At 40.3% G+C, this 24,935-nt stretch overlaps 1 protein-coding gene across 2 annotated transcripts; it reads right to left on the bottom strand.

The window, feature by feature from the left end:
* Positions 1-647: 647 nt before the first annotated feature.
* On the bottom strand, positions 648-20,087 carry LDHB (lactate dehydrogenase B). 2 transcript variants are annotated; one of them, XM_081131049.1, is made up of 8 exons: positions 19,827-20,087; positions 16,696-16,830; positions 10,202-10,319; positions 8,875-9,048; positions 6,985-7,158; positions 3,923-4,040; positions 2,264-2,387; positions 648-1,021 (listed from the first exon to the last, which is right to left on the bottom strand). In XM_081131049.1, the coding sequence occupies exons 2-8, from the start codon at positions 16,822-16,824 to the stop codon at positions 854-856; spliced, it is 1,005 nt and encodes a 334-aa protein (XP_080987175.1). In that variant the 5' UTR covers positions 16,825-16,830; positions 19,827-20,087; the 3' UTR covers positions 648-853. The 2 variants fall into 2 exon arrangements, with proteins under 2 accessions (XP_080987175.1, XP_080987176.1); XM_081131050.1 differs by having other exon boundaries at positions 19,781-19,895.
* Positions 20,088-24,935: the final 4,848 nt, after the last annotated feature.

Raw genomic sequence — 24,935 nt, 5'->3', positions numbered from 1 at the left:
GGTCCATGAAAATTCAAGCTTGGAAACCACTGGCTTACTGTAAATGAGCATTCATACAGAAATTGGAAGGATGAATTATAGACATAAATGAAAATCACCTTTCTTCTTACATCTGAATATGATCCTATGAAAAGATGGAGTCATTTTGGAATGTGACCCGAGAAAGGTACTTAAAGGTGACTCAGTCTCCCTTTCTGTAATACAGGAATAATATCTTCACAACATGCTGGAGCATTAAATGAAAGAATGATTTTGATTTTATTTTATGAACTGATACAAAAATGTAATAGCTAATATTTACCGCAATGTGGTACACTGTGCTTAAGAGCACAGATTAAGAAACTGCATACCTGGGTTAAATCCCAGCCATGCTATTTAGTGGCTGCATGGACTCTGCCTGCCTATTTCAGTTTCCTCATCTATAAAATGAGATTCAAATATTTACTTTAGAGCAGTTCTCAGCCAGGGGTGATTTTGCTCCCCAGGAGACATTTGGCATGTCTGCTGACATTTTTGGTGGGAGGATTATAAAAGATGAAATGCAGATGATAGAATTTAGGGAAATTTATGATGTAGGGAAAAAACTATTTGCAACACGAACTGGCATTTTTCAGAAACCATTAAAGGAAGAATCCCAGAAACAGAAGCACACTACGATGGTTAATTTATTTGTTCAAGGGCTCATATTGCAAGCACTACTCCAAGCATGGGCTTTGATCCTGTGAGCCCAGATTCACATATTTAGGAAGATAAAAGCAAACTGTGACCCATGTACATGGACACGGGTGGGAACTAAAGGCTCCTGGTTAATCACATTGTGGTTTTTAAATCGCTACAGCCTAGAACCCTGAAGTCACAGGTCTTTGAGGTCCTTCTGGATGTTCCACAGAGTGTCTGCGCTTTTCTTGAGCTGAGCCACCTCACTATCCTTCAGTTTCTGGTTGATAACACTGGTTAATCCCCGAGCATTCAGGATACATGGAAGGCTCAGGAAGACTTCGTTCTCAATGCCGTACATCCCCTGCCAGACAAGAAAAGCATTTACATTAAAAAAATAAAACCAGAGGCAATGACCATAGGTCCTATGTTTGAACGGAAAGAATCGTAAGAAATTGGTAAACACGAACTCATTCTTTAATTTTCATCACTTACAGGCCCATATTTCCCTAATACTTGGGTTTTGAATTAGGTTTTACACACAGAATAGACAAATATACACTATGATGAAACTTTAAATAAGAAAGTAATAAGTACTTTATTGAACCTATTGACAACTCTCTTAAATAGACTTTAACAGAATTTGACATATAAGTCTTCAAATTAAATTTCATTCAAATGTAGTTCTTAATGGGCTACCTTTCCTGAAATCTTAAGTTTCTGAAAATTCCTCAGAAGAGAATTTCAGGTGGTAGCCAAACTACAAGGTCCAGAACAGTGGCTGGAGGCCACTCAAAGGCAAAATTCTTGTAACAAAATAGTATAATTTCCAAAGACTTTACCAGTTTGTATAAAGTAATTTATTCACAGGGTCAATTTCACTACATAACTAATTAAATCATTTAATTATATTAAATAAGTTACTTTAATAAAGTTTTAAACTTTTAATTTCCAAAATTTTTGTACATTCACCAAAGGAGAGAGAAAAAACAAATTCCTACATATGCACTCCAAGACTCAGCAATTAATCTACTTTTGCCATGTTTGCTTTTAAGAAAATCTGACACCATGTTTTACTCCCAGATGCTTCAATATTTATCTCTTTTGTATGCTTCTTTTAATCTTTTTCACTCTGGCCTTGACTTCTGGAAATGAGTTATCTTACCCAATATTTTAATACAATTTAAGTTTCATTTGAAAACAGTTTCTACTTAACTGTTTAACAGCTTTCGAATTAAACTAAATTTGCGTAGGCATCCAACGCTACATTAAATGCAATCTACAGTTTAATAATACCAACTTGAAATAAAACCACTATATACTTATTTAAACGATCATCCATTGTGAGAATATCCCAGTAAGATTCAGAGTTAATATTTAATTTGCCACATCATACAAGAGAGAATTATAAAAATTTATTGGCCATCTTAGCCTCTACAAGTTTGTGCTTTCATTCATTGTCCTGGGCTTCTGGAGGAAGAGAAGTTGTCTCCATAAAACTCTGAGATAGAGAAATAACTGTGGACTGAGACTTCAGTCCTTCTTTAAATGACTATGTATAGAATACACTAGAAATCATTTTATATTTTGTAACAGTTTGTCTTACCTTCACCATTGTTGACACTGGATGAATCCTGGATAAATTTTTAAACATGGATTCAATGAGATCAGCCACACTTAATCCAATAGCCCAGTTGGTGTATCCTTTTAGCTTGATGACTTCATAGGCACTTAGAAAAAACAAAACAAAACAAAACATAAAAGAGATCATTGAAATCAGACTCAATAGTCATTAAAACCAGACTCTTTAGGTTTGATTCCTGCTCTGTCTCTCAGTAACTGTGTAATCTTGTTTAAATTATTTAACCTTCCTTGTCTTGGTGTCTTCTTCTGTAAAATGAAGATGACAATGGAATATATTCCATAAGTTTATTAAAGAAGTTTATATATATGTAAAATGCTAAAAATTTAAACACTACATGGTAGGTGTTGTGTAAATGTTTTGATAAATTTAAATAACTGTTGTATAAGTGAATGTAAAGTCACAGTGGTAAAAATGTACCTTTTCCAACCAATCTTCTTATTCATTAACATGAACATTTCCAAAGATATTAATGAAATCAGGAAACAATGAAAGTAAAAGAGCCTTCATATTCAAAGGAAAAAATATACCTTGATTTTGAGGTTCCACTTACCAACGTCACCTAAAATACTATGACCAACTAACTTAAGAGCAAAGTGATTACAGTACTTTGCCTGGAAATTTTCTGAACACAAATTGTACACCACAAAATGCACAAAGGCGCAGGTAGTTGAGAGGTGGGAGGAGTAACTGAGTATTAGGAATTTGGGATCTATCACTGACTACAAGACCACAGGCAAGTGATATTACCTGGATGAGCCCTAATTTTCTCATTTGTAAAATAAAGGGTTTATATTAATACAATTCTAAGGACCCATTCAACTTTTTAAAGATTCTTTTTCTCATTATACAGGTCAAATTCCTGAAAAGAAAAAAAATCATTAAAATTGAACTAAATAAAATGATTCTATATTTGAGATAACCAATAACAGCTGACATTTACTAAAATCTTATCAATAAGTGTGTGCATAGGCATGTGTGCTTTTACTCAATTTGTACAATAATTCTATTACCACATGACTTTACAGAGGAGAAAATTGAGATACAACTTAAAGGTTAAATGGTTTCCCTAAGACTATACATTAGTGTCAGTTCCTTCATTTGAATCCAAGGCCAAATGACACCTTGTTTTATAATAAGCTTAAAGGTTATAGAATGGTTACTCTTAAGAGCCAGTTTCCAGAAAAAGAAACTGGAAGGAAAGGGGGACATCTACATCTGAGTGTGGAAAGGTAAATATAGCATAGCTTAAACACTTTCAACAATCAATCAGCAAGTATTTATTTTAGGCAATTAGGAGGCAAGTAGTATCTAGGTTTATTTTCTAAATAGGTCAGACTTATCTGTTGATAGGAGGCAATTTGAAAGCCCTTCTCACTTGTTAATTCTGTGTATTGTTCCTGTTACCTCTACAACAGAATTTCTCTAGAAAAACATTTACTTTCCCTACGGTGACTGGCAGAGCAAACTTGACCAGTATAAATTAGTCTTGTCTGTTCCAGCAGATAGCAGCTGCATACCTACAATAGTTAGAGTTTATCTGAGCAGGCAGCCATGGAAATTGTTCATAATGTTATCTAAGTGAAGATAAAATTGTCTTAAATAGAGCTCCCTTCCATTTACCTTTCAACCACCATCTTATGCACTTCCTTCCAATTTTCACTATCATTGTCTGTCCCCATTTCTGGATTCAGTTCCTGGAGAGAAACGCCTGCAACATTCACTCCACTCCACACAGCCACTGCAAAAATAATAAATAATTAAAATTAAAATTAACATTTTATATATTTCTGACACTATTTTCAGACACCCTTGCCTTCTCTTAGTTCAGACTTCACCTCTGATGCTAACTACCCATGAGAACTGCTCCAATGACAACTGACTCCAGTACATTTCCCCCAAAAGTCTGACATTAGCTTTCAAACAGCCTTTTAACTTTCAACCATTTGGGTGCAAAACAGAATTATTGTGTCATACTTACAGGGAAGATGCACTTCTTGCTTTTCTTGAGGTTTGCGAAATCACAAGCAATTCTAGTTGAAAACCATCTTAAATTTTTGGTTTGAGAAATTTTTTAACTTTCCTCCTGTTTATTTTTCTAATATAAGCCCTATTTTTTCTGAAGTGAAGTAAAATAAAAACCTTGTGTAGTCAAAGTATCTCTTCTCATGCTTCAAGTTCAGTCTATTTCTTGAAAGAAACCTCATGTAATCACAATGAATTTTTCTGGTCTTAACAGGATCAAATATGTCCTTGCAAGAATGCCTCCAGAGGCACAGCAGGCAAGGTGTGCCTCCATCATTGGCTGCATCTTTTGGAGGCTTGGATGCACCAAAACAACTCCCTTGCCTATTTTTAACACCTCCTGCCCAGTCAAAAGCACATATTAAAGATCTAGGCACACAAAGATGAATAAAGACATGCTCTGTGACAAGGACAAGCTCAGGATCTACTTGGAGAAACAAGTAAAGGAAACTAAAGCAATGGGATAAGCTCTCACAGAAGTATGGAGAAAATGTAATAAAACATAAATAAGGGTCTACTTAATGTGGGGGGAAAGGAGTGACAGAAAGGGGTACAAAATATAGGCATATGAACTGGTCCTGAAGATATAAGTATGTGTTTCTCATGGATGTCTGGAGGAAAGCACTGTAGACTCAGGAGCTATGGGCGAAGGCATGGGGTGAGGTCCAGCATGGTCATGAGAGGCAAAGCTGCCCTTGGCCAAACAAAACCTCTTTTAGTCCACAACTTTTGCAAATTCAGGCCAGTTCTTTAAAAAAGTAGAAGATTCTCATGGCCTTTGAAAGCTATGATGTCTACATAATCATGCCATAGGATGCATGGTCTAATTCTTTCATTTCACGTACATAATACAGATCAGTAGGAAAATAGGGAAAAAGGCTGTTTTGGAAAAAATGACACAGTAATGAGTGAATGGAACATTGGTCAGGAATCTGAAGATATGATTCTAGCTATAATTATGCTACTAACTAGCTAAAGGATCTTCAACAAGCCACAATGACTGCTTTGCCTCTATTTCTTCCTCATTAAAGTGCAAGTCTTGAACTAGAGGACATGTAATATCACTTCCAGATTTGTGGTTCCAGTAATTGTACATTTGCAATCACTAGCATTTATTAAACTTTTACTATACACCAGACACTGTACTAAATACTTTATATAGGAAATAAATTCAGATAAATCCTTGGATATGAACAACTCTTGAATAAAGTAGTACAATGTGTCAGAAAAAAACATCAGCCTCATTATATAAAAAAGCACAAATGCAATAATTGTAAGATCAAATTCTTATACCAAGGCAAACTCTTTACAAATATCACATTACAAACTCTCACTAAATCCAAAGGAAAATTTATACCTTAACCTTATAGAGAAAAAGTAACTCTTTGCATACTGGGCAGAAATAAATTTAATAAAATAAAGATCATTGTTACCATAATTATTACTAATATTGAAGTTTTGGATTATTACAGTTTTATACAATAAGCCTATTCAATGTATAAAATTCTATGTTTAATAAATAGGCTTAGAGTTATTAAATACAATCACAATAGTCGTAAATGTTTTTACGCAAAATTGTTTGGAACAGAAATATTAATTTCAATGAAAAGAGAAATATCAGCTTAAAAACACAACTTTTAGAATAAGTGATGTTTAACTGTTTCATAATAAATCATTATAAAAGAAACAGAAGTGCACTATAATTTTAATGTTGGTATTGTTACGATCATTAATTTATATCCAATATTTCTATTTAAATTTCTAAAGAAAATATCTGAGAGATTTACCATATGGTCTTTTACTATTTAAATGATTGATAGTTATTATTAACGGTTTATTAAAAATCAGATTTCATTTGAAGCAAGATTTATTTTACATTCTTAAATAGTAGACACTGGCTATTTAAAAGCTTTAGTTGCCCAAGTTATCCCTCCTTCAATAAACATGATGGTTATCACAGCTCTGTTCACTGCAAGGGTCTAGAAGCAAAGACATACCAGGAGCATGAGCACACCTATCCCAGATCTTGGTTTCTAAATACCATTCCCCTTAGAAGGAAACAAGACTCATTGGAGAGATGATTCTGGTCTGGTAAAGGGGAAGTACAAGATGAACTTAACATACTTGACTGCTCCAGAAAGCAAGGAAGGACTCGAAAAATGGTGAGACATCAAAAACACACAGGAGCCAGCCTAAAGGTCTGTTACTTGACGAATCTGAGACAATGTGTGCATTACAGCAATGATGACAGAACTGTTGTGGAATCAAATAAAAATCTGAGTCTGCATTGATATAAATAAATGAATGAGTAAATGGAGAAGAGAAAGCTTTCTCTTACAGTAGACTACAAATAATATAGGAAACATGAAGGGATTAGAATATGACATTTGACATCACCATAGTAATAATCTATTTAAGCAAGAATAATTAATACTAAACTTAGCAGGCAAATAATTGATTTCTTATTATTATATCAAAGCCACACCCACAAATTATTTATTTGTAATGTTAGGTATGTGAAAATGCATAAAAAAATAAAATTTAAATTAAAAAATAAATAAATACAATTTTTAAACCTCAGACAGAATGGCAAGAATAATACCATAAAGGAGTACACAGTAAATATTGTCTATTTCTTATTATATGCTTATTTTTTTTACCACTTGAGTCGCCATGTTCTCCCAAAATCCATCCATGGCAGCTGCTGGGATGAATGCCAAGTTTTTCAGCCATAAGATATCGAAATCTAGCAGAATCCAGGTTGCATCCACTTCCGATGACACGGTGCTTGGGCAATCCACTTAGTTTCCAGGTAACATATGTGAGAATATCCACTAAAAATTTTAGAAAAATATATGTAAGTAAACCAAAACTGATTTCAACTGCTATGTAAATTAGTGCGTGCCCAGGCTTCCTTCTCTCCCACTTTCTCATTTCACAAATGAGATGTGCCTAGAAAGATGTAAATAGTGCTCGCTTTGGCAGCACATATACTAAAATTGGAATGAAAGATGTAAATACTTTGACTTTTCTTTTTTGAGATAATGGGGATTAGAGAGAGACAAGAAAAAAAGCAATATTGCATTTTTTAATTTATATTACTTGAAATGAGAGTACGGAAGAACCTAGCAGATTAATTAATTTACTGTATATGGAAAGAAAAAGGGTTGAATTAGATCATCACTTAAGTTTCTTCTAATTCTAACTTTCCATGACTGTCAATGACTTCATCATAAACCAAAAGGCATTGGTTCCTAAATTACCCAGGGCTTCTACTATAAATTTTCCCGGGCCCAGATACTAGTCAGTAAATAACTGTTATAATACAAGATATTAACATTTCCTACTATTTAATAAAAAAGACCTCTATGACAGAGCCTTTATTCCGGTGTGACTCAGCCTCGAGACTGCAAGGAGGCAAAACTTGCTGGTCACAGTACTTCCAGGCTAAGCTGTAAAAGTAGGAATATATGCACACAAGAAAGGCAAAGCGTTAATTTTGCCGTCTCCACCTGCACACTCATATAAAGACACTGGCTAAGATATTTTAAGGTCATTATGGACTAGGTATTACAAACTCTCCCTTGGCAACTCGGATTCGGCCGCAGTGACTCCTGGGAGAGTTAAGACTTTGGAGCTATCCCTGGAACCTTGTATAACCAGTTACCAATGTCTGCCTTAGACACAGGACATGACGACCTCACATGTGCCAGATATTTGTCATTCCTGTTCTACGTCTATCTGCCACCATGAGAACTTTTAGATGCACGATTGAACTATTAATAAGCCGCAAGCCCGGGATTATAGTAAGAGTAATCTGTCCTTGATGGCTCTCAACTCTCAATATTTCATGAAGTATAAGGACTGCCCTGGCTCTTACTCACAATCTTTTTCTATATGAACCACAGAAATAAGCAGTTTTACCATTTTACCAATGTTATTCTATTATGCTCACCAAGAAACAGTAAGTTTGATGGCAAATTATAGACAAAAAGTGTTGAAATAGAGAGTGGGTTTTGACTGTGTAGGGTGAAAAAATACAATTCTTTCTAACCAGAAGTATTAAGCTTTAACATTTGGTGTTAGCATGTGTTTGTCTATTAATACAGTCTATTTCCCTCTTTAAACTGGGACTAAATAATGATTTTCTTAAACTCTTCGTTTCAAATTCAATCTGATTCAATTCTGAAGAGTTTTAGAGATAAGGAAAACAGAAGGTCAAATGCTAAAATATTTCTTACAAATTGAAGCTACATACAAATGTTTCATTAGGCATCCCAAGATAATCTTTAAACTCCACAACAAACCCAGATAAAACAAATAGGTGAAATGGCTTTACAGAAAACTCACATTTTTAAATATTTGGACTGGGACAGTGCCATTTGTTTTGCAAACACCACTTTTAGGGCCATTAACAGAAGACACGTGAATTGCTTCTGCCAGTGAACACCAGAACAGATTTTCTTAAATTCAAAAAACAGAATAATAATAAATAAAAAAACCCCAACCCTGAACTTAACATAACTGATCCCTCAAAGGCATTAAAATACCTGGGTTAGAAACCACAATTATGATGCAGTCAGGGCTGTACTTGACGATCTGGGGAATAATGAATTTGAAGACATTGACATTCCTCTGCACCAGGTTGAGGCGACTCTCTCCCTCTTGCTGGCGAACTCCTGCCGTTACCACCACAATCTTAGAATTGGAAGTCACAGAGTAATCTGGAAGGAGAGGGCACGAGGTACTTCAGATGTAACTCCTCATCAAGAGAGATCAGGTACGCTATGCCCTAACACCAGCCAAACGTTCATAAGCTTCTAGAGTCTATATGAGAATTATGTTTCCTGTACGAGAAGGTTCTGCAGCGCTCCTGTGGCTTCTTCCTTCTATATGCAAATATTCTAGACATAAAACTGGCTCAGAGAATACGAGGAAATAAAAAACGTCCTAAATTATGCTTCTGGCTAACAGCTTCAACTTGTTATTGACGTTAGAGAACACTGGATTTTCAGTACTAATATAAAGCAGAAACAGTGAGTCCAACAGGCAGCCCTTCACAATTTAAAGGCAACCTTAGGTCTGTAGTGTTAATTCAGTCTGTGATGGGAAGGAACTGAAGTGTTTAGTCTTGGCTAGCAATTAATTTCTGATATTCAAGTTTAGTCACTTTTAGCAGGGAGTTTCTCTGGAGAATGTTTGATTTTTTTCCTCAAGGAAATGTATACTTTCCCAAAATATACAGACCTTACGACTTGATGTGATCATTAGACTCATAATTAAGCTGCGCTGCTCTGTAACTTTTCAGTCATTAACACTTTATCAGCCTCCCCTTCCATAACGGAGGTAACAGGATCCACCTCCCACAGGGCTGCGGTGAAGATGAAGGCGAGCCGTGCAAAAAGTTTCACAATACACAGACTGCTTAAGGATTCAATCAGTAACAGCTATTATTAGAAATTACTTGGGAGCCCACATGTCTGTTATCTTTAGGCAGAGCTGTGCTGTGCTGGCAGGAGCACTGCTTAAGCGTGCTAATCCGCAACAGAGGGCTAGAATGTGAATTTACTTAGTTTCGTCAAAGCACTCAAATGAATTCCTTTGTGCAATTATTTTTTCCTGTCTAAAACCTTCCCACTCTCAGATACACGGAAACAAGCATATCATACACGTTGCTAAAATGTGATGCACCAAATGCGTGGAGGTCGCGTGGGGTTTACAGAGGTAACGCTTGTTTGCCCTCCAGGATGAACTGGAGCCAGAAGGAAAGGAGGAACCCCAGCACTAGACTCACCACGACGGGAACGCTGCGGCTGTGCCGGGGAGTGAGGCTATCAGCTTATTATCAGATTGATCATGTTGGGCATAAGACACTACCTTTATCTGCCACAATTTTAGGCGTCTGAAGAAATAAGCTCCCGTGCTGCAGATCCATCATTTCTCCTTTGAGTTTATCTTCCAAAACGTCCACAAGGGCAAGCTCATCAGCCAGAGACTGGAAGCACAAAAACAGGTGTTAGTCCCCTGAGCTCCTCTAGGAGAGCCCAGCTCACAGCACGGCCCGGGGACCCTTTAAATGGCTGAGAGCCAAGCGTCTAAAACCCTCGAGGCTTAATCACGGACATAGGTGTGCTCGTTAAACAAATTCATGATAAAACATCTTGAATAACGAACTATTAATATTTAAGACACTGATTTTTTCAGAATTTCACCGTCTAGTCCTCAACTAGAACTTGGCACGATGCAAATGACTTTACAAATATGTAGACGTAAAGATTCCTGATGCAACCAACTTGGCTCAACAGTGGCCTCAGGGTGCACAAGTCTTTACATTAATGGGAGATGGGGGTGAAGAAGAGGCCCATTCAGACCCAGAAACAACCTTGGGCAGTGTGTCCGTCCCTGAGGTCACCCCCAGTTTGGAGGGTTTCTGAGGGCAAATCTGGTTTAAATCACCATGAGTTTAAGTTCACTCTAGAGTAGGATTTAAAGCCCTGGGTGAAGTTTGGAATCCTCAAGTTGGCTCTGACCAACTCAAGTATCTTGGGGGTGTCAAGGAAAGAGAGTTTTACGGACAGAGGGATCCAGGACTAGTAGACTCTCCAACACAATCAATCCGAACTTGCCCAGTCTCATTCTTTCATTTTCTATTCCAATTGCCATCCTATGCCACCCATGCAAAATAGAAGCCTAAATGAGTAAGTATACCATTTAATCTTGATCTAGTATCATAATTTCACATGTTCTATAAAACACGCCTTACATGTAACATATTTTATATGTTTATATTTCTCTATATCTCTACATAAATAGTGGAGAAAATAAGTCCAAACTCTGGAACATACTGGCTGTATGTTCTTCAGCCAGTCCTTGATGTTTACTTCTTGTAAAAGCCAGGAGGGAAGGTGTCAGTCCAGATGCATCTGAGCAAGCTTTCAGCTTTGAAATTTGGTTATCCTATAGAAATTCATTATTTGCAAAATCTAAAAAGTAGTTATCCCTCCCACTGAAACACGATTAGTCTTTGCCTCTGCTGTTCGTAGGGCTGTTAGCAAAATTATCAGCTATTATATATATCAGTGCTGGAGCCCACTGGTAACTGGGGCTCAGGAAGAACTCTGAAGGCCAAGGGAGAGTAGCCTAGGGCGGAACTGGCAGTGTCAGGAAGCTGCTGACCAGCAGAGCGAGAAGAAGCAGAGGGGAGGTGGCCAGTAAGAAACTTGACCCACTTTTGCTTGACATCAAAGCAGGCCCGGCTCCCTGCAGGAGCCAAGGAATGAGGACCATCCATCTCTAGACTCCCAGGAGCTGGCTAGCCTCACCAAGTAATCTGTGAGGGTTCATCTGAGACTCCAGCCTCCTCGTGATTGAATTTGTTCTCAGTTTCAAGCAACTGCTTAACTTGGAAATTTCTGAAATTACCATTTTATGAGTCGGAAATCACTTAGCAAATATTTTCCCATCTCCATTATGTCAAACACTGGCATTAATTTCCATCCAGTTTTACTTAAACACATGTTTTTAACACGTTTAAAATGGTTTTGTTCCTTTGCAGCCTCTGACAAGGTCACACAAAACCCTCCCTCATGTTTTTTTAAGTCCTGAATTATACAGTAAGTCCTCACTTAACGCTGTTGATAGGTTCTTGGAAGTGTGGCAAAACGATGTATTACGAAACCAATTTTACCAAAGGCTAACAGACATAAACAAGAGTTAAGTTCCTACGGCAGCATCTCGTCCAGGTTATAACGAAACGCTCTCTGGCAACCTACTGTTCAGTATAACGCAGTAATAGCCTAACGTTCTGACAAGACACTGAGCATCCCTATTTTAGTAACATCACATGTGTGCTGCTGAAGTCGGCAGGGCAAAACAATTTGGGGCTTAACTGGCAAAGGGGATCACAGGATCTCAGATCCTGTCTTTTGTTTCTGTGGGTGTAGAGAATTGGCTGAGAAGTGTATGCTCAGCTGGCAAGGAAGGAAGACATCCAACACTTTAAGAAAATAATTGCAGCGCTGAATTTAGCTGCATCTGCACCACTGAATCTCCTCCAAGTGTGGAGGGAGGCAAATGGAGCACGTGTGACTAGGGACTGGCGCTGTTGTTTGGCTTTAAGTCTCCTTCTGCAGTAACTGAGTGTAGAGCCCATGAATTTACCATCTATGTACTATCTCACTTCAGTGGTAAATATATTTTTAAAATATTTGAAACTGCAAGGCTCGGATGAATTGCAAAAACAGTAACTTATTAAGGAACAAGATCAGTTGGAAGCCAAGAACATCACATTTTAACATGCTACAAAATGTCTTTTAATCTTAAATACTGTGTGGACCAGACACAGCCATAATCTGCCTCTTGGTTCTTAAATTCCTGCCGCCAATGCCTTAGTATTCGATGGTTGCATTTTTTAAAAATCCTCACCCGAAGACATGCTTTCTGCTGATTTGAGAGAAACACGGATGTGTGAGAGAAACATCAATCAGTTAGTTGCCTCCAGTAGGTGCCCTGACAAGGGATCAAACCCACACCCTAGGTATGTGTCCTGACCAGGAATCGAACCCTCCACCCTTCCGGGTATGAGACGACACTGCAACCAACTGCACCGCACAGGCCAGGGCTGATGGTTACATTTTTATATTCAAGTGTTTAGGGTGCATGAAATTTTGTGGTAGGAAAAGGTGTAACTTTCCCCAAATAACTGGCTAAACGGATAAGCACCATTTTTTCGATAATTTGTTTTTTCTTCTCTGAATGCCACTTCTTTCATTAAATATCATTTGGGCCTGTTTCTTGGCTTTTAGTCTGTTCCATTAACCTGTCTATTCTTGTACAAATTCCAAATTTTAATTAAGTCCCACTTGTAATCTGAGTCTGCCTATGAGAACTGCTCTGCAGCATGCCTGTAATTACACTGCTCCTTCTAAGAGCCTTCTTCTGCTGTGTTTGTTCGAGAACGTGGCTGCAGCTGACTGAATCAAGAATAGACACCAGGCCAAAAGCAGCTGGGCACGGAGGCCCAGGGCGGAATGAATTTGCATGGAGCGATATGTGACCCTGAGAGCAGGATGAGGACTTGGCAGCCAAATGCAGAGTTTGGGGACTGGTAGTGAGGCAGAAGTCACATTTGGCCGTAGAAGCCATGAAAAGAAAATCTATGATCAAAATTCAGCCCAATGTAAATACAGTTTATTAGTAATAGCAGGAATATTCAATTACTTAATATATATTTATTACTGAATGTGCCAGGCATTAGTCTAGTCATCAGGAATACAGTAATGAAGAAATTTGGCAAAGTCCCTGCTCTCATGAAATGTACCAGGAAAAGCACAGGAATTAAGCAAACAATTTAAGATGATTCTGACAATGTAAGAGCTATAAACACCAGGGGCCTGGTGGCATTGAAGTCACTGGGAAGGAAGTTTACTTTGTATCCGAGAGTCAGGAAAGGCCTGCTGGCAAAAGCATGACACGAGTGACAGGAAGGAGTCATCTCCGTGACGGTTGCAGGCAGACATTCCAGGTGAAGGAAGAATCAAGTGAAAGGGTTTAAGCAGAAATGAGCCTGGTGTTTTCATTGGCGGGTGCTCCTGACACTGCGGATGGCGCCCCCTGGAGGTGTGCGCTCCACTGCTTTGCTCTGAGACAGGCAGGGAAAGATCCTGGCGGCCTCGCAGGTATTTTGTACGTGTGTAGCGTATGTGCACTGTGACACTACTGAAAAATGTTAAGTAGCAGAGCTCCTATGTTTACAAAAGCTCACTATGGTTATGACGTTGGCAATGAGGGTGGGGGGAGCGGGAAGAGCACAGGCAGAAAACAACTGAGTCTTTGCAATGGTGGAACACCGTAGTCGGGAGCGTGAGTTGCCTTCACAGGCCTGTGGAGGTGCGAGCTTCATCCTCTGTATCTCTGATGCCCCGGCGTGGCTCATTTTCTGGGCCAAAGCAATGTGTGTCCGCTGTAAAGCACACCGGCGATGAACTCAGAGGGCCAGGTCTGGCACTCACTATCTATGTGATCTTATTTAGTCACTTAATCTTTCTGAGTCTTTTTTCCAACAGCAATATGTAGACGACAGCACCCTCCTACAGCTTTCACGGAGAAATGAGGCAAAATACAGAAACCGAACAGAGTAGGCACTGCTAATTTCCTTTCTCTATTAAACTAGCGGGGTCTATTTTATAATCCTTACCAAATATTACTACCAATTTTGAAGCACTTTCATCCTTACTCATTAAAATATGATTTAAACACTTTAATGAATAAAATGGTCTCTGAGCAAGGCAGACACTCCCTCACAGCAAGCATCTAAATTGGAAGATTCCTACTGTGTTAGAAGCAGGGTCTGTTCTCTCTAGCACTTGAATTGGGCCAAAGTATTATGTAACTGCAGATACAGTCTCAGTTAAATTATTCACCAGGAAGATTTAAATGTACATTGAAGACAATCATAGGACTCATAGACTCATGATAGCTCAGATCTGAGGTTTCTGAAAAATCTAAATTTTGAGATTAGCAGGAGGAATGAAAAAAAATCTTAGCTGGTATTGCATTAAGACCTTTATGTTTTTAACCACCAAAATGCCTGCACAGAATAAAAAGAAATTTCAGAGTCACTGTAGTTAAGAGTTCAGAGTTCTGGGTTCGAAATACAGCTCCGCCACTACCAGCTGTGTGACGGCTACTACACCCCCAGTCTCAGCCACCTCATCTGAAAACAGTCTATGAACAGTTCCCACTTCTTTAGGTTGCTGTTTAAAATGAAGTATTTCAGTTAAAATACTCTGAACGCGTTACACGCTCAATAAATGTTCCATAAAAGAAATGTCAGCTGGACTGCTTTGTGTTTTTATTGGCATGGACAGCAAGCGCTAAAGGGTGGTTATTTGAATTCCCTGTAATTTGGGTAGCAGCTATCCTAAATCACAGGCACCTAGTCAATTAAAACAAGCTAGAAAAAAATGCAAAGGAACAAAACTATCATTGTTGCACACGCCATGTTTTAGTTGACTGCTATGATAACGTTTTCTTGATGGAGATTCAGAATTTGTTCCTTTAGAATTTAAACGCTGCAAACAGAAATATGCTTGGCGAGGGGTTGTTTAGGCAGCCTTCACGTAAATACAAAGAAACTGTGTTCTGAACACAAGGCGGCATTTTTGTTTTTGGAGGCGGGTAGGTAGTTCCTAACTGAAGGCGGCCTTCAGAAGGAACACGAATGAATTCAGTGAGGCAAATAAGAAAGGAGCTCTTTCCTCAAAAGCCCTTAGAAACTAAACAAAGCTAACTATGGTTTAAACCAACAAGGGGGCATGAGGCAAGCCAGAAGTCCATGGAGGTAGAAAGGAAAATATAGTCTGGAGTGGAAGGTGCTAGAAATATGATATCAATGTTAAATCTCCTGATATTGATAATCGCATTGATCATGTGAATATGTCCTATTTTAAATAAATATACTCTCATGGACTCAGAAGGAAAGGGTATGGTGTCTGCATTTAATTCTCAAATGGTTCAAAAAAAAATCCATTATATGTGTGTATCTGCGGCGAGAAAGAGAGAGAGAGAGGGGTGGGGGGAAAATAAAATCTACAATTTGGTAAGTCTGGATAAAGTGGATATGAAATATATATATTTTTTTACTGTTCTTGCAAATTTTCTGTAAATTTTAAATTATTTCAAAATAAAACTATTGGGTGAAAGTTTGAGAATAATAGGGTATTTCCATGACCTCAAACGCCCCTGTGCACATTATTTATTAATTATAGAGGGTAAAGGGAGATTTGCAGTCGAGAAATCTTACAGTCACCACCAGTAATGAGACAGCTGAACATCACATGACTCCTGATGTAATGCGCCAGGAAGAATATTACATCACCTCGTCACGACCCCACCCAAAAATTTAACTTGAACCTAATTACAAGGTAACATCAGACAAACATAAATGAAGGGACATTCTACAGAACTGACATGGACTCTTCAAAAATGTCACTGATGTGAGAGACAACGAGGCTGAGTAACAGTTCTAGAATAAGGGATACAGAGACATGAAGAGTACATAAAATACATGATCTTGGGTTGGAGTAAAAACGTCTATAACAAGCATGATATTGACAGTTGGAGAATTTAAAATCTGGGCACTGTCTACTATTAGATAATAGCATTATATTAATGTTCAGTTCCCTGGGAGTCCTAACTCTTACGTCAGGCAGGGAGACTCATTTTCTTAGCAGACACATGCTCACATATTTAAAGGTTCCATATCATGCCTACAACTTACTTCAAATTATTCAGGATAAAAAAATCTTTTAAAAATACAATAAAATCCTGAAGTGCCTAAGAAACACATGCTGAAATTGTCCATCACGTACCTTTCCCAGAATGCTGATAGCACAGGCCATGCCAACCTGCCCAACACCCACGACGGTGATCTTATTGTTTGGGACCATTGCCTCTTCTTTTGCAACCGGTGCAATCAGTTTTTCCTTAAGAGTCGCCATTGTGAACTGCAAGAAAAGTATCAAAATATTACACAGGAAAGCTGAATGGGAGCGATCCCGAAAATGTTACTATTGCAGTTTTGAATTACAATGCAGCTGAAAATGAGCCTAATGATATTCTAGAACACAGAATGGACTTTAAAGAACCATGTGACCCATTTAATAGAGAACTTAAGACAAAACTTCCACGAAGCTATTACAATTTGGGTTCTTCTCTTCAACCTGTGATTCCAGATTAGTATTTAACAAGTTGTAACAATTTTGTCTTGTGGCTATTCATTCACTGGCTAAAAGACAAAAATATTTACATTTAAATGAACTGATATTTCTATTCTCCTTTTAAAGAATTTATATTTAACTGTGTCAACTGAGTTAGGGCTCACGATTAACCCATATTTAAGCTTGGTCAAAAAAAAGGAACAGCCAATTATGAATATAATTTCTACTACTAATGGTTATCACTCTTGGAAGATAAGGACTGGCTTGTTCTTCTATTTTTCTCTTCTACGTAAGTCTTATTTTTTTAAATCCCCGCCTGAGGATATGTTCATTGATTTTAGAGAGAGGGGAAGGTAGAGAGACAGGGATAGAGAGAAACATTGATCGATTGCCTCCCACACTCACACCCCAACTGAGGATGTGCGCTGACCGGGAATGGAACTTGCAACCTTTTGGTGTTGGGACAACGCTCCAACCAACAGAGCCGCCAGGCCAGGGCTACTTAAGTCTTATTTAAAATGTGTCACATTGTATGAATACACAGCGTGTGCTTAAGTAAACACAGTGACAATAAAATAGTGATGAGTATGTACAAAAGTGCCAAAAATAAAAAAATTACCCTGAATTCCTTTTAGTGCACGTTGGAAGCTTATTGAAAGGTAGTTAGATAATTATGCATTTTCCTTTCAGGGGGCCCAGTAAGAGAATATCAACCCCTGAATTCGTTTCTTTCCAGCAATTAAAGAAAATAAAAGCAAAATAATTTAAAAATTTTTAAAAATTAAATTGAAAACTGTTGGAAAGCATTCTACACAGCAATACCGAATTTATCTGTGCCATCAGATAATCAGGTGAGCTTTCTGAACAACTAGAAGGAATGGCACAATTTATTCCACCACCCTGCCTTCTTAAACAGAGGGTACAGATCATAGATAATCCCCTTCTTCAGAATTATCCCTTATCACTGTGACCCATTACCACGCCCATCATTTATGTTTGCCTTTTACTCCTAATGCTAGACAGTCACCTTGGAGGTCACAGTGGAAGCCCTGCTTGCCAATTCCATTTTTTTGTTTCTAGTCTGCAACAAATTAAGTAACAAAACCTAGTTTTGTAATTGTATATGTTAAGAGTTAGTCAGTCTCTGAGTTGGAATAAAGTAATTAAATTTGGAGACAACTGTGTAACAACTATTTTGTTCTAAAGCTATGCCCCTCCCCCCCCCGAAAAAAACATTTTCCCCAGTCTTTAGGGACTAAATTGAGAGATTATTTAGCCTTTACAGAGCACATTTCCAGTTTCTTGTGGATGCTAAAGAAATACAGAACAGCAGGCAACTGTCTCCACAGACGACCTTACAATGAAATTCATTACACGTCCTGCATTTTGAGCAGAATACGAAGAATGAGCCTCTCTTCTTGTTGAACAGACACAGATACAAATGCATCGCTTTCTCCATTAAGTTTATTTTTCTTAGTCGCTTTAAGATCCTTCAGGCCTATAGAGAATGCAGCAAGCGATGGAAAACAAAAATCCAGAAATGGCTGCTACATAAATACCGACTGGATGTTGGGGTAGACCTTTTAAATTAATTTGGGGCATTTCAGAAACTACAGGTAAGAGGTTGATGCGGGTTCTTTCATATCCTTCTGGAGAAAGTGCTCTCCTTTAACCTTGCCGTAATGGGACCGCTAAGGAATTAGAAGAAAATGTCTCGTGTGGCAGGCAGGACTGTGCCAAGGTCAGAGTGGCGGCTTTAAAGAAAAACGACAAGCAGGGTAAAAATAACCTGATTCGTGGTCCTTCACCTTCTGTCCCCCTCCCCCCACTCCCTCGCGCATATAAATGATCAGAAATAAACCCGCGCCTTAAGTTCAGGAACAAAGCTCCCCTCTGGAGCCTAACTCCTTGAAAAGCCCCGTTCTGCCATCTCATTGCCCTGCTGCAGGGCCGGGCGCCCGTCTCCGGGCCCCGCTCGCCGCGCGCGCCGCCCGCCGCCCCCCGGCCGCGCCTCCCCCCGCGCGGCGCCCCCGCAGGAGCCGAGCGCGGGCACGGCGCGGGGGGCACCGCAGACCTGCTCGCGGACGGTCCCGGCGGAGGAAGTCCAGGCCTTCCTCACTCTCAACACCCAACGCCGGCCAAGTGCACAAAGCGCCCCAAGCATCAAGGGACAGGGCCGGAAACGAGCCCGCCCACGGCGCTCTAGGGGCCGCGCCCGCCGCAGCCTGGCAAAGACCGGGGTGCAGGTCAAACCTGCGGACCATCCGCGACCCTCATCCCCGCAAAAGCGGCGGCCTGTCTCCCTTCTCGTGGTAGCAGGTCCCAATCCCCCGGTTCAAAATCAGCCAGCCTTGGCGAACCACCTGACTCCCCCGCCCTCCTCCTAGCTCCTCGGGCACGTGCCCGAGCCCCCCCTTTCCTCCCCCCCCAGCACGCACTCGGGGTCCTTGCGGCCGGCCTGCGCCCTTCAAGGACGAGCGCCCGAGCGTTAGCTGCAAGTGCAAGTGTCTCCCCCACGGAGCACAGGCCCAGCGAGCCCCGCAAAGCCTGGGGCTCCGGCGCACCGCCTTCGCTCCGCGGGGCTCCCGCGCCCAGGGCGCGACCCGCGGCCCCAAACCCCGCGGCTGAGCCGGGACGAGAGTCCGGATGCTCAGGGCGACAGGCCCTAGAGGACTTAAGTCCTTCTCGCCCCCCGCCCCCAGTCTCAGCTACACAAGGGCCCCCCGGCACGACCCACCGGTGTGCCTTAGAGTTGGGATGCGGGACCCTGCGCGGAAACCTACCCGGGAGAGACGCGGCCTCCGGAGCGCAGCAGGGGTCGCGCGGAGCAGACGGTGTCGGCTGCGGGCGTCGGCTCAGGCGCGGGATCCGCAAGCAGAGGAAGGGGCGGGCCCGCCCCTCTGCGGCCTCCCAGCTTCTCCATTGTGATTGGAAACCCGAGCGCCGCCCACCCCTCCCCTCCGCTCGCTCAATCCCCTCCAAGGACACGGGCTCCAGTGTGCACGCGCCCCCCCCCCAGACGGGCGGGTCACCTTCTGGCGGCCGGGCGGCCTCCGCTCAGCCCGCGTGACCCTCCAGAGGGGCCGCATTATGTCTGAAACCTGACCGTCTCCGCCTTTTCTAGGCTTTCACGCTCTTGTTCAGATAGGTTTAGTCCAAACAGAAATAAAATTCCATTTTGCTTTTCAGGTCAACTTTAGAGGACCACTGTTTCTAGCTAAGTATGGATGATGTGGTCCCCGGGATAGTGCTGGTGATTCTGCCTGGTTTTAAGAATAAAACCGCATTTTCAATTTTCATTGTCTCTGTTACAAATGTCTCTATTTGATGCAACAATTACAGGGGGTTTTCTGTGTGTGTGTGTGTGTGTGTGTGTGTGTGTGTGTGTGTGTCCCGGCACACCTAATTCAGCAAATATGCAAGATTTGCCTGCTAATTGCCTGACAAAACCAGCCAGGCCTAGTGTCTGTCCTCTGAAGTTCTCTGCAGATCTGTATGGTCCCCAGGGGCACTAGCAAGCTGCAGTTTCTCTGTTAGGCCTGGTAACTCCCAAGCTGCAAGTTGCTCTCATCTCTGTCTTCAACACCCAGCCAGTGCCTGGCACCTCAATACCCTGCTGGTGAATGAATGAATGAATGTGCTGTTGGAGGCATCCGGAAAACTCAGCTTCACGTGTGTGTGTGTTTTAATTAAGATGCTTTCAGGTGTAGCTGTCTCACAAACTCCCTGTGTATGAAACAGTTTTTGTTAGTGTTTTTTCCACAATGGCCATTAATCCTATAATGGCTGCTTTAAATTTCATGTCAGTGCAAAGCACTGAAAGTACAAAGATGAATGTAACCTTATGCCCCTGGAGATGCTCCAAGGTCAAAGGAGAAGGGCAAGTAGGCAACCTCTTTCAATTACAATACAAGGTGATAAGTGGCAATAGAGATTTGGTTCTCAAAGAGAAGAGCCATGAAGAAAGGGGTGTCTCTAGAGGCATGGACAAGCCTCAGACTTCTCAGGATTATAGTTAGGGAGGACTCTGAATGGCCCCGAAGATACAGGCCAGTTACAAATGGAAACATGGTGATCAGGGAGGGGAAGTTTGGTGGCAAATCTCAAAAGCTTCTGACATTCACCTTGAATCCAGTTTGAAGCGAGACTAGCAAGTCACTCTAGTAAGAAATCTAGAAGCCAACTACACCTCTTTCTTACCTACTTTCCAAAACAGTTAATGTTCGTCTTCTGTAGACTTCTAAGTATCTCCCCAGTTCTTCCTCTTCTTGCCATCCTTATAACTGTGTGTCTTTGGGTGGAGGGGGAAAGCGGGGACAGGAAAAAATAGGAAGAGATCTCTTATTTATTTCTTCTACCCTCACTTCCATCCCTGCCCCACCCCCACCCCCACACTCAGTTCCTACTCTGATTGATCCAGTGAGTTCTCCATCTGCCACTGAACGCCAGGAGAGCACACACTATCTGCCTCAAAGATTTTGAGAATTGTATAGCTAGGCAAGTTATTTTTTAAGTGTGAAAGACAATTCTCTAAATACAATGATTCAGACAATATACTCATCTGATGGGGTTCATGACATGCTGCCCCGAATTATGGCACCTTGGCATATTGAGTATCTTAAGCCAAAGGGTTTTGAGAAAACAGCAGAAGCAAGAAGGTCACTCTGAGTTTCCTGTACCTCACCTTTCATCCCTGAGAGCAAGAGATAAATCAAATCTCCCATGTGAATGGTACCCTTCCTGTCACTGTTACAGTGTAACCGGAGGAAGGGAGACGTTGTCACCAGAGACAGGACTGAAAAATCTGTACAAATAAATTTTGTTAAACTCTTTATTTCCCTAATTCTTCACCATTTACTACCCCTAGACCAAACCCTTCTGTCTTTTCAAAGTCGTCACAAATTTATTGTTTCTTTGTCTAAAAGGTAAACAAACAAACAAACAAACAAACAAACTCACCTTCCTGCTCTGGAACTTTTAGCCCCATCCATTGGCTCCTGGGGAAGGAGGGGTAGAGCTGGTGATTAAAGCCCTATAAAAACTCTGAAACAACAAGATTTGATGAGTTTCTGGGTTGATAAACATGCCAGGAGGTTTCACCTCAGTCCCAAGGGGACAGAAGCTCCTGTGCTTGGGACCCTTCCAAGCCTAGCCGTGTGGCCCCCTTCATCTGACTATTCATCTATGTCCTTTATAATGTCCTTTATAATAAACTGGTAAACGTGTTTTTCTGAGTTCTGTGAGCTGCCCTAGCAAACTCATCCAACTCGTGGGTTCCTCTGATTTATAACCAGTTGGTCAGAAGCACAGATAACAACCTGGACTTGTGACTGGTGTGTCTGAAGTGGAGGCAGTCTTGTGGGACTGGGTCCTTAACCTGTGGGATCCAGGTAGATTGTATCAGAATTGAGTTAAATTTGTAGGACACCCAGTCACTGTCTGCTGAGAATTAGACAATCACTTGGCGGTGTTGGATAACACATCAGAGGCAAGGAATGCTGAACCAGTTCATTTAGAGATAAAGCTAAATAATTTCCAGAAATTTGGCTATAAATACAAATGTCAAAAGTCATCAAAAGAGAAAATGATTTTTTTCAAAATATATTTATTAAGACATATGTGATAGGCAGTTGTTCATATGGAAAATGATACAATAATTAGCAAACAATAATACAAGAGTAAACTGTGTTCCATGTTCTGATAACTGTAAACCTACTTTTGCCTCACTCTGTATATACTAGTGGAGGATCCTAGCTAATAAACAGGTTAATAAAAAATGATAGCATAAAGAATATAAATATAATAATATACAATTGCTCTGTCTGGGCTTTTCCTGCCTGTGGGACTTTGTAAAAAATATTTATGTGCCATGATAAAGCCTACTACACAGGGCAGAGTACTTTGCTTCTATTGTAAATGACCCCAAACTGCTGTTGGTCAATGGTTTTGTGGGGTTTTTTGAAATCTTGTGCCTTTAAAAAAAATATTATGTCCTGTTAATCAGATTTTCAACTGTTTTGAAACCATATCTATAGAGTGTTAGAATAGAATGGGAGCTTTGACATAATCTAAGCCAAAGGAGTACCCAGTTTGAGTAATTAGCCTCAGGTTACTCTGCAAGTTAATAATAGAACTATTGTAGGCAGCTGGACTACACCAGGTGTCAGGCTGGTGGGGTCTGACCAGACCTGGGTTCAGTGACCTTGGTACTTGAGTTCTAGCTAGGAAAGAATTCACAGCCAAGACTCAAACTATAAGAGAATATTTATTTATAAAATCACAGAGGTAGAAGAAGTAATTCGTAGAAGAAATGGGTTTAGGAAACAAGTTATAGAGGCAAAGGAAGGGCCCTTGACGCTTGGGAGTGAGGAAGGTAATGGTAAGGTGCCTGTGGGGTGCGGGAGGAGAAAGGAAAGGCTCAGGCATGAGCTGGAGAGGGAGAGCGCTGGGTCCTTGTCTTAAGGGTTTTAAGGTTGAAGATTTTAGGGGAGGTCCCAGAGAAAGATCTCAATAGAATATTCAGCAGCTTTCCAGGTGTGTCCAATCAAAATGATTGGTCGGCACCAGGGCAGGGGGTCATTATCCAACGCAGCTTGTCCTGAGGTCAGCCCTGGGGTCCCTTGCCTGGTTTTGCTGATTTTCTGGGCCTGGAGCTGAACTATAACTGAGGCCTAGATGTTACCTCTGGAGAGGAAAGGTCAGGGGGTCCAAACCACATGACCAGTGATATGCTAGGGGAGGAATGGTCACAGGGGGTGGAGGGGGTACCCTATAATTGTCCTTTGCTAGGCACCTAGGGCTTTCCACTCTGGTGACCTTCTGTGCCTGGCCCATGGTACTTGTTCTGCTTATGTCTGTCTAAATGCCTACCATAGAACTAAAAATAGTTTTGGTCTTGTTACTGTCTCTAGGTTTGCTGTGGGAATCTTCTTTTAATCCTATATTTCTGTGTTTCTGTGTGTGTGAGAGAGTTTTCCTTCTGTGGTCATGAAACCAGGTTAACTAATCTTATTAGAACTGTATTTGAATATAATTTATTTTATTTTTATATCTACAAATAACATAGCATAAAAAATAATAAATGGAACCACTTTAAAAACAGAGTTGCAGCTGCCATCCCAGACAATTGCCTTGCATGTCTTACTTATGCCTCAAAACTTCAGAATGTTAAAACTGGGCAAAATAACCTTTGCACTGGTCCTAAAGCAACCTTGTATCCCAAACAACTGTTTGTAAAGATAACAAGAAAGCAGATACTATGACTACTGGGCTAAAAATTAAAAACTTTCTTTAGATTAACATCTGTTAGTTTATCTGCACCTATAGAAATTCCTTTCTTCTATTAATGAAATTGTTTTCCTTCCCTTTCTCATAAATACCTTTTTCCTTGGCCTCCTAACTGAATACTATTCAAGTTTTGGTCTGAATCAGTGCTTGCCAAATAGCTGTTCTTTTGGAACTCAAATAAATGCTTGTTGCTCTCAATTTAGCTTTTTATTTTTAGGTTAACAATATTATCTGACAAGATACTGCTATAGCTCCTAGCAAGATACTTATTGAATTTGGGCATAATATGAGCAAATAAACTTTATGAGTTAAGATTTGAGAGACATCCATCTCTTGGGGAGTGGGTGCATTTTTCTTTATTTCCGTCTTAGGTATATTTTATATAGTTGAGGCTTCTTAAAGCTGAGTTTTTGGTAGATGAGTTGTTACTCAGGTTAAAACTATAATATCAGTAGTTGCTTATACATGGAGAACTGATGTTGGACGCTATCGCTAACTACAAGAAAAAAAAAATGAATCCAAAGAGAGAAAACAATATTAGTGGGGAAAGAAGAGAACTGAAGGTTTAATATGGAAAGCAAAATAATTATATTTTAACTGTCTAG

Source organism: Miniopterus schreibersii (assembly GCF_964146895.1).
Source record: "Miniopterus schreibersii genome assembly, chromosome: 2".
NCBI classification, from domain to species: Eukaryota; Metazoa; Chordata; class Mammalia; order Chiroptera; family Miniopteridae; genus Miniopterus; species Miniopterus schreibersii.
The sequence above is the reverse complement of the archived record's forward strand: the minus strand, read 5'-3'. Positions and strand labels throughout refer to the sequence as shown.

What these genes read in the sequence shown, in the direction of transcription:
- LDHB (XM_081131049.1), bottom strand. Translation starts at nt 16,824, where the DNA reads ATGGCGACTCTTAAGGAAAAACTGATTGCACCGGTTGCAAAAGAAGAG. An exon ending in CTATCAGCATTCTGGGAAAG is followed by an intron (nt 10,320 to 16,695) that starts GTACGTGATGGA and finishes TTGTGCTTCCAG; the next exon opens with TCTCTGGCTGATGAGCTTGC. An exon ending in AGAACATGGCGACTCAAGTG is followed by an intron (nt 4,041 to 6,984) that starts GTAAAAAAAATA and finishes TTATTTTTGCAG; the next exon opens with TGGCTGTGTGGAGTGGAGTG.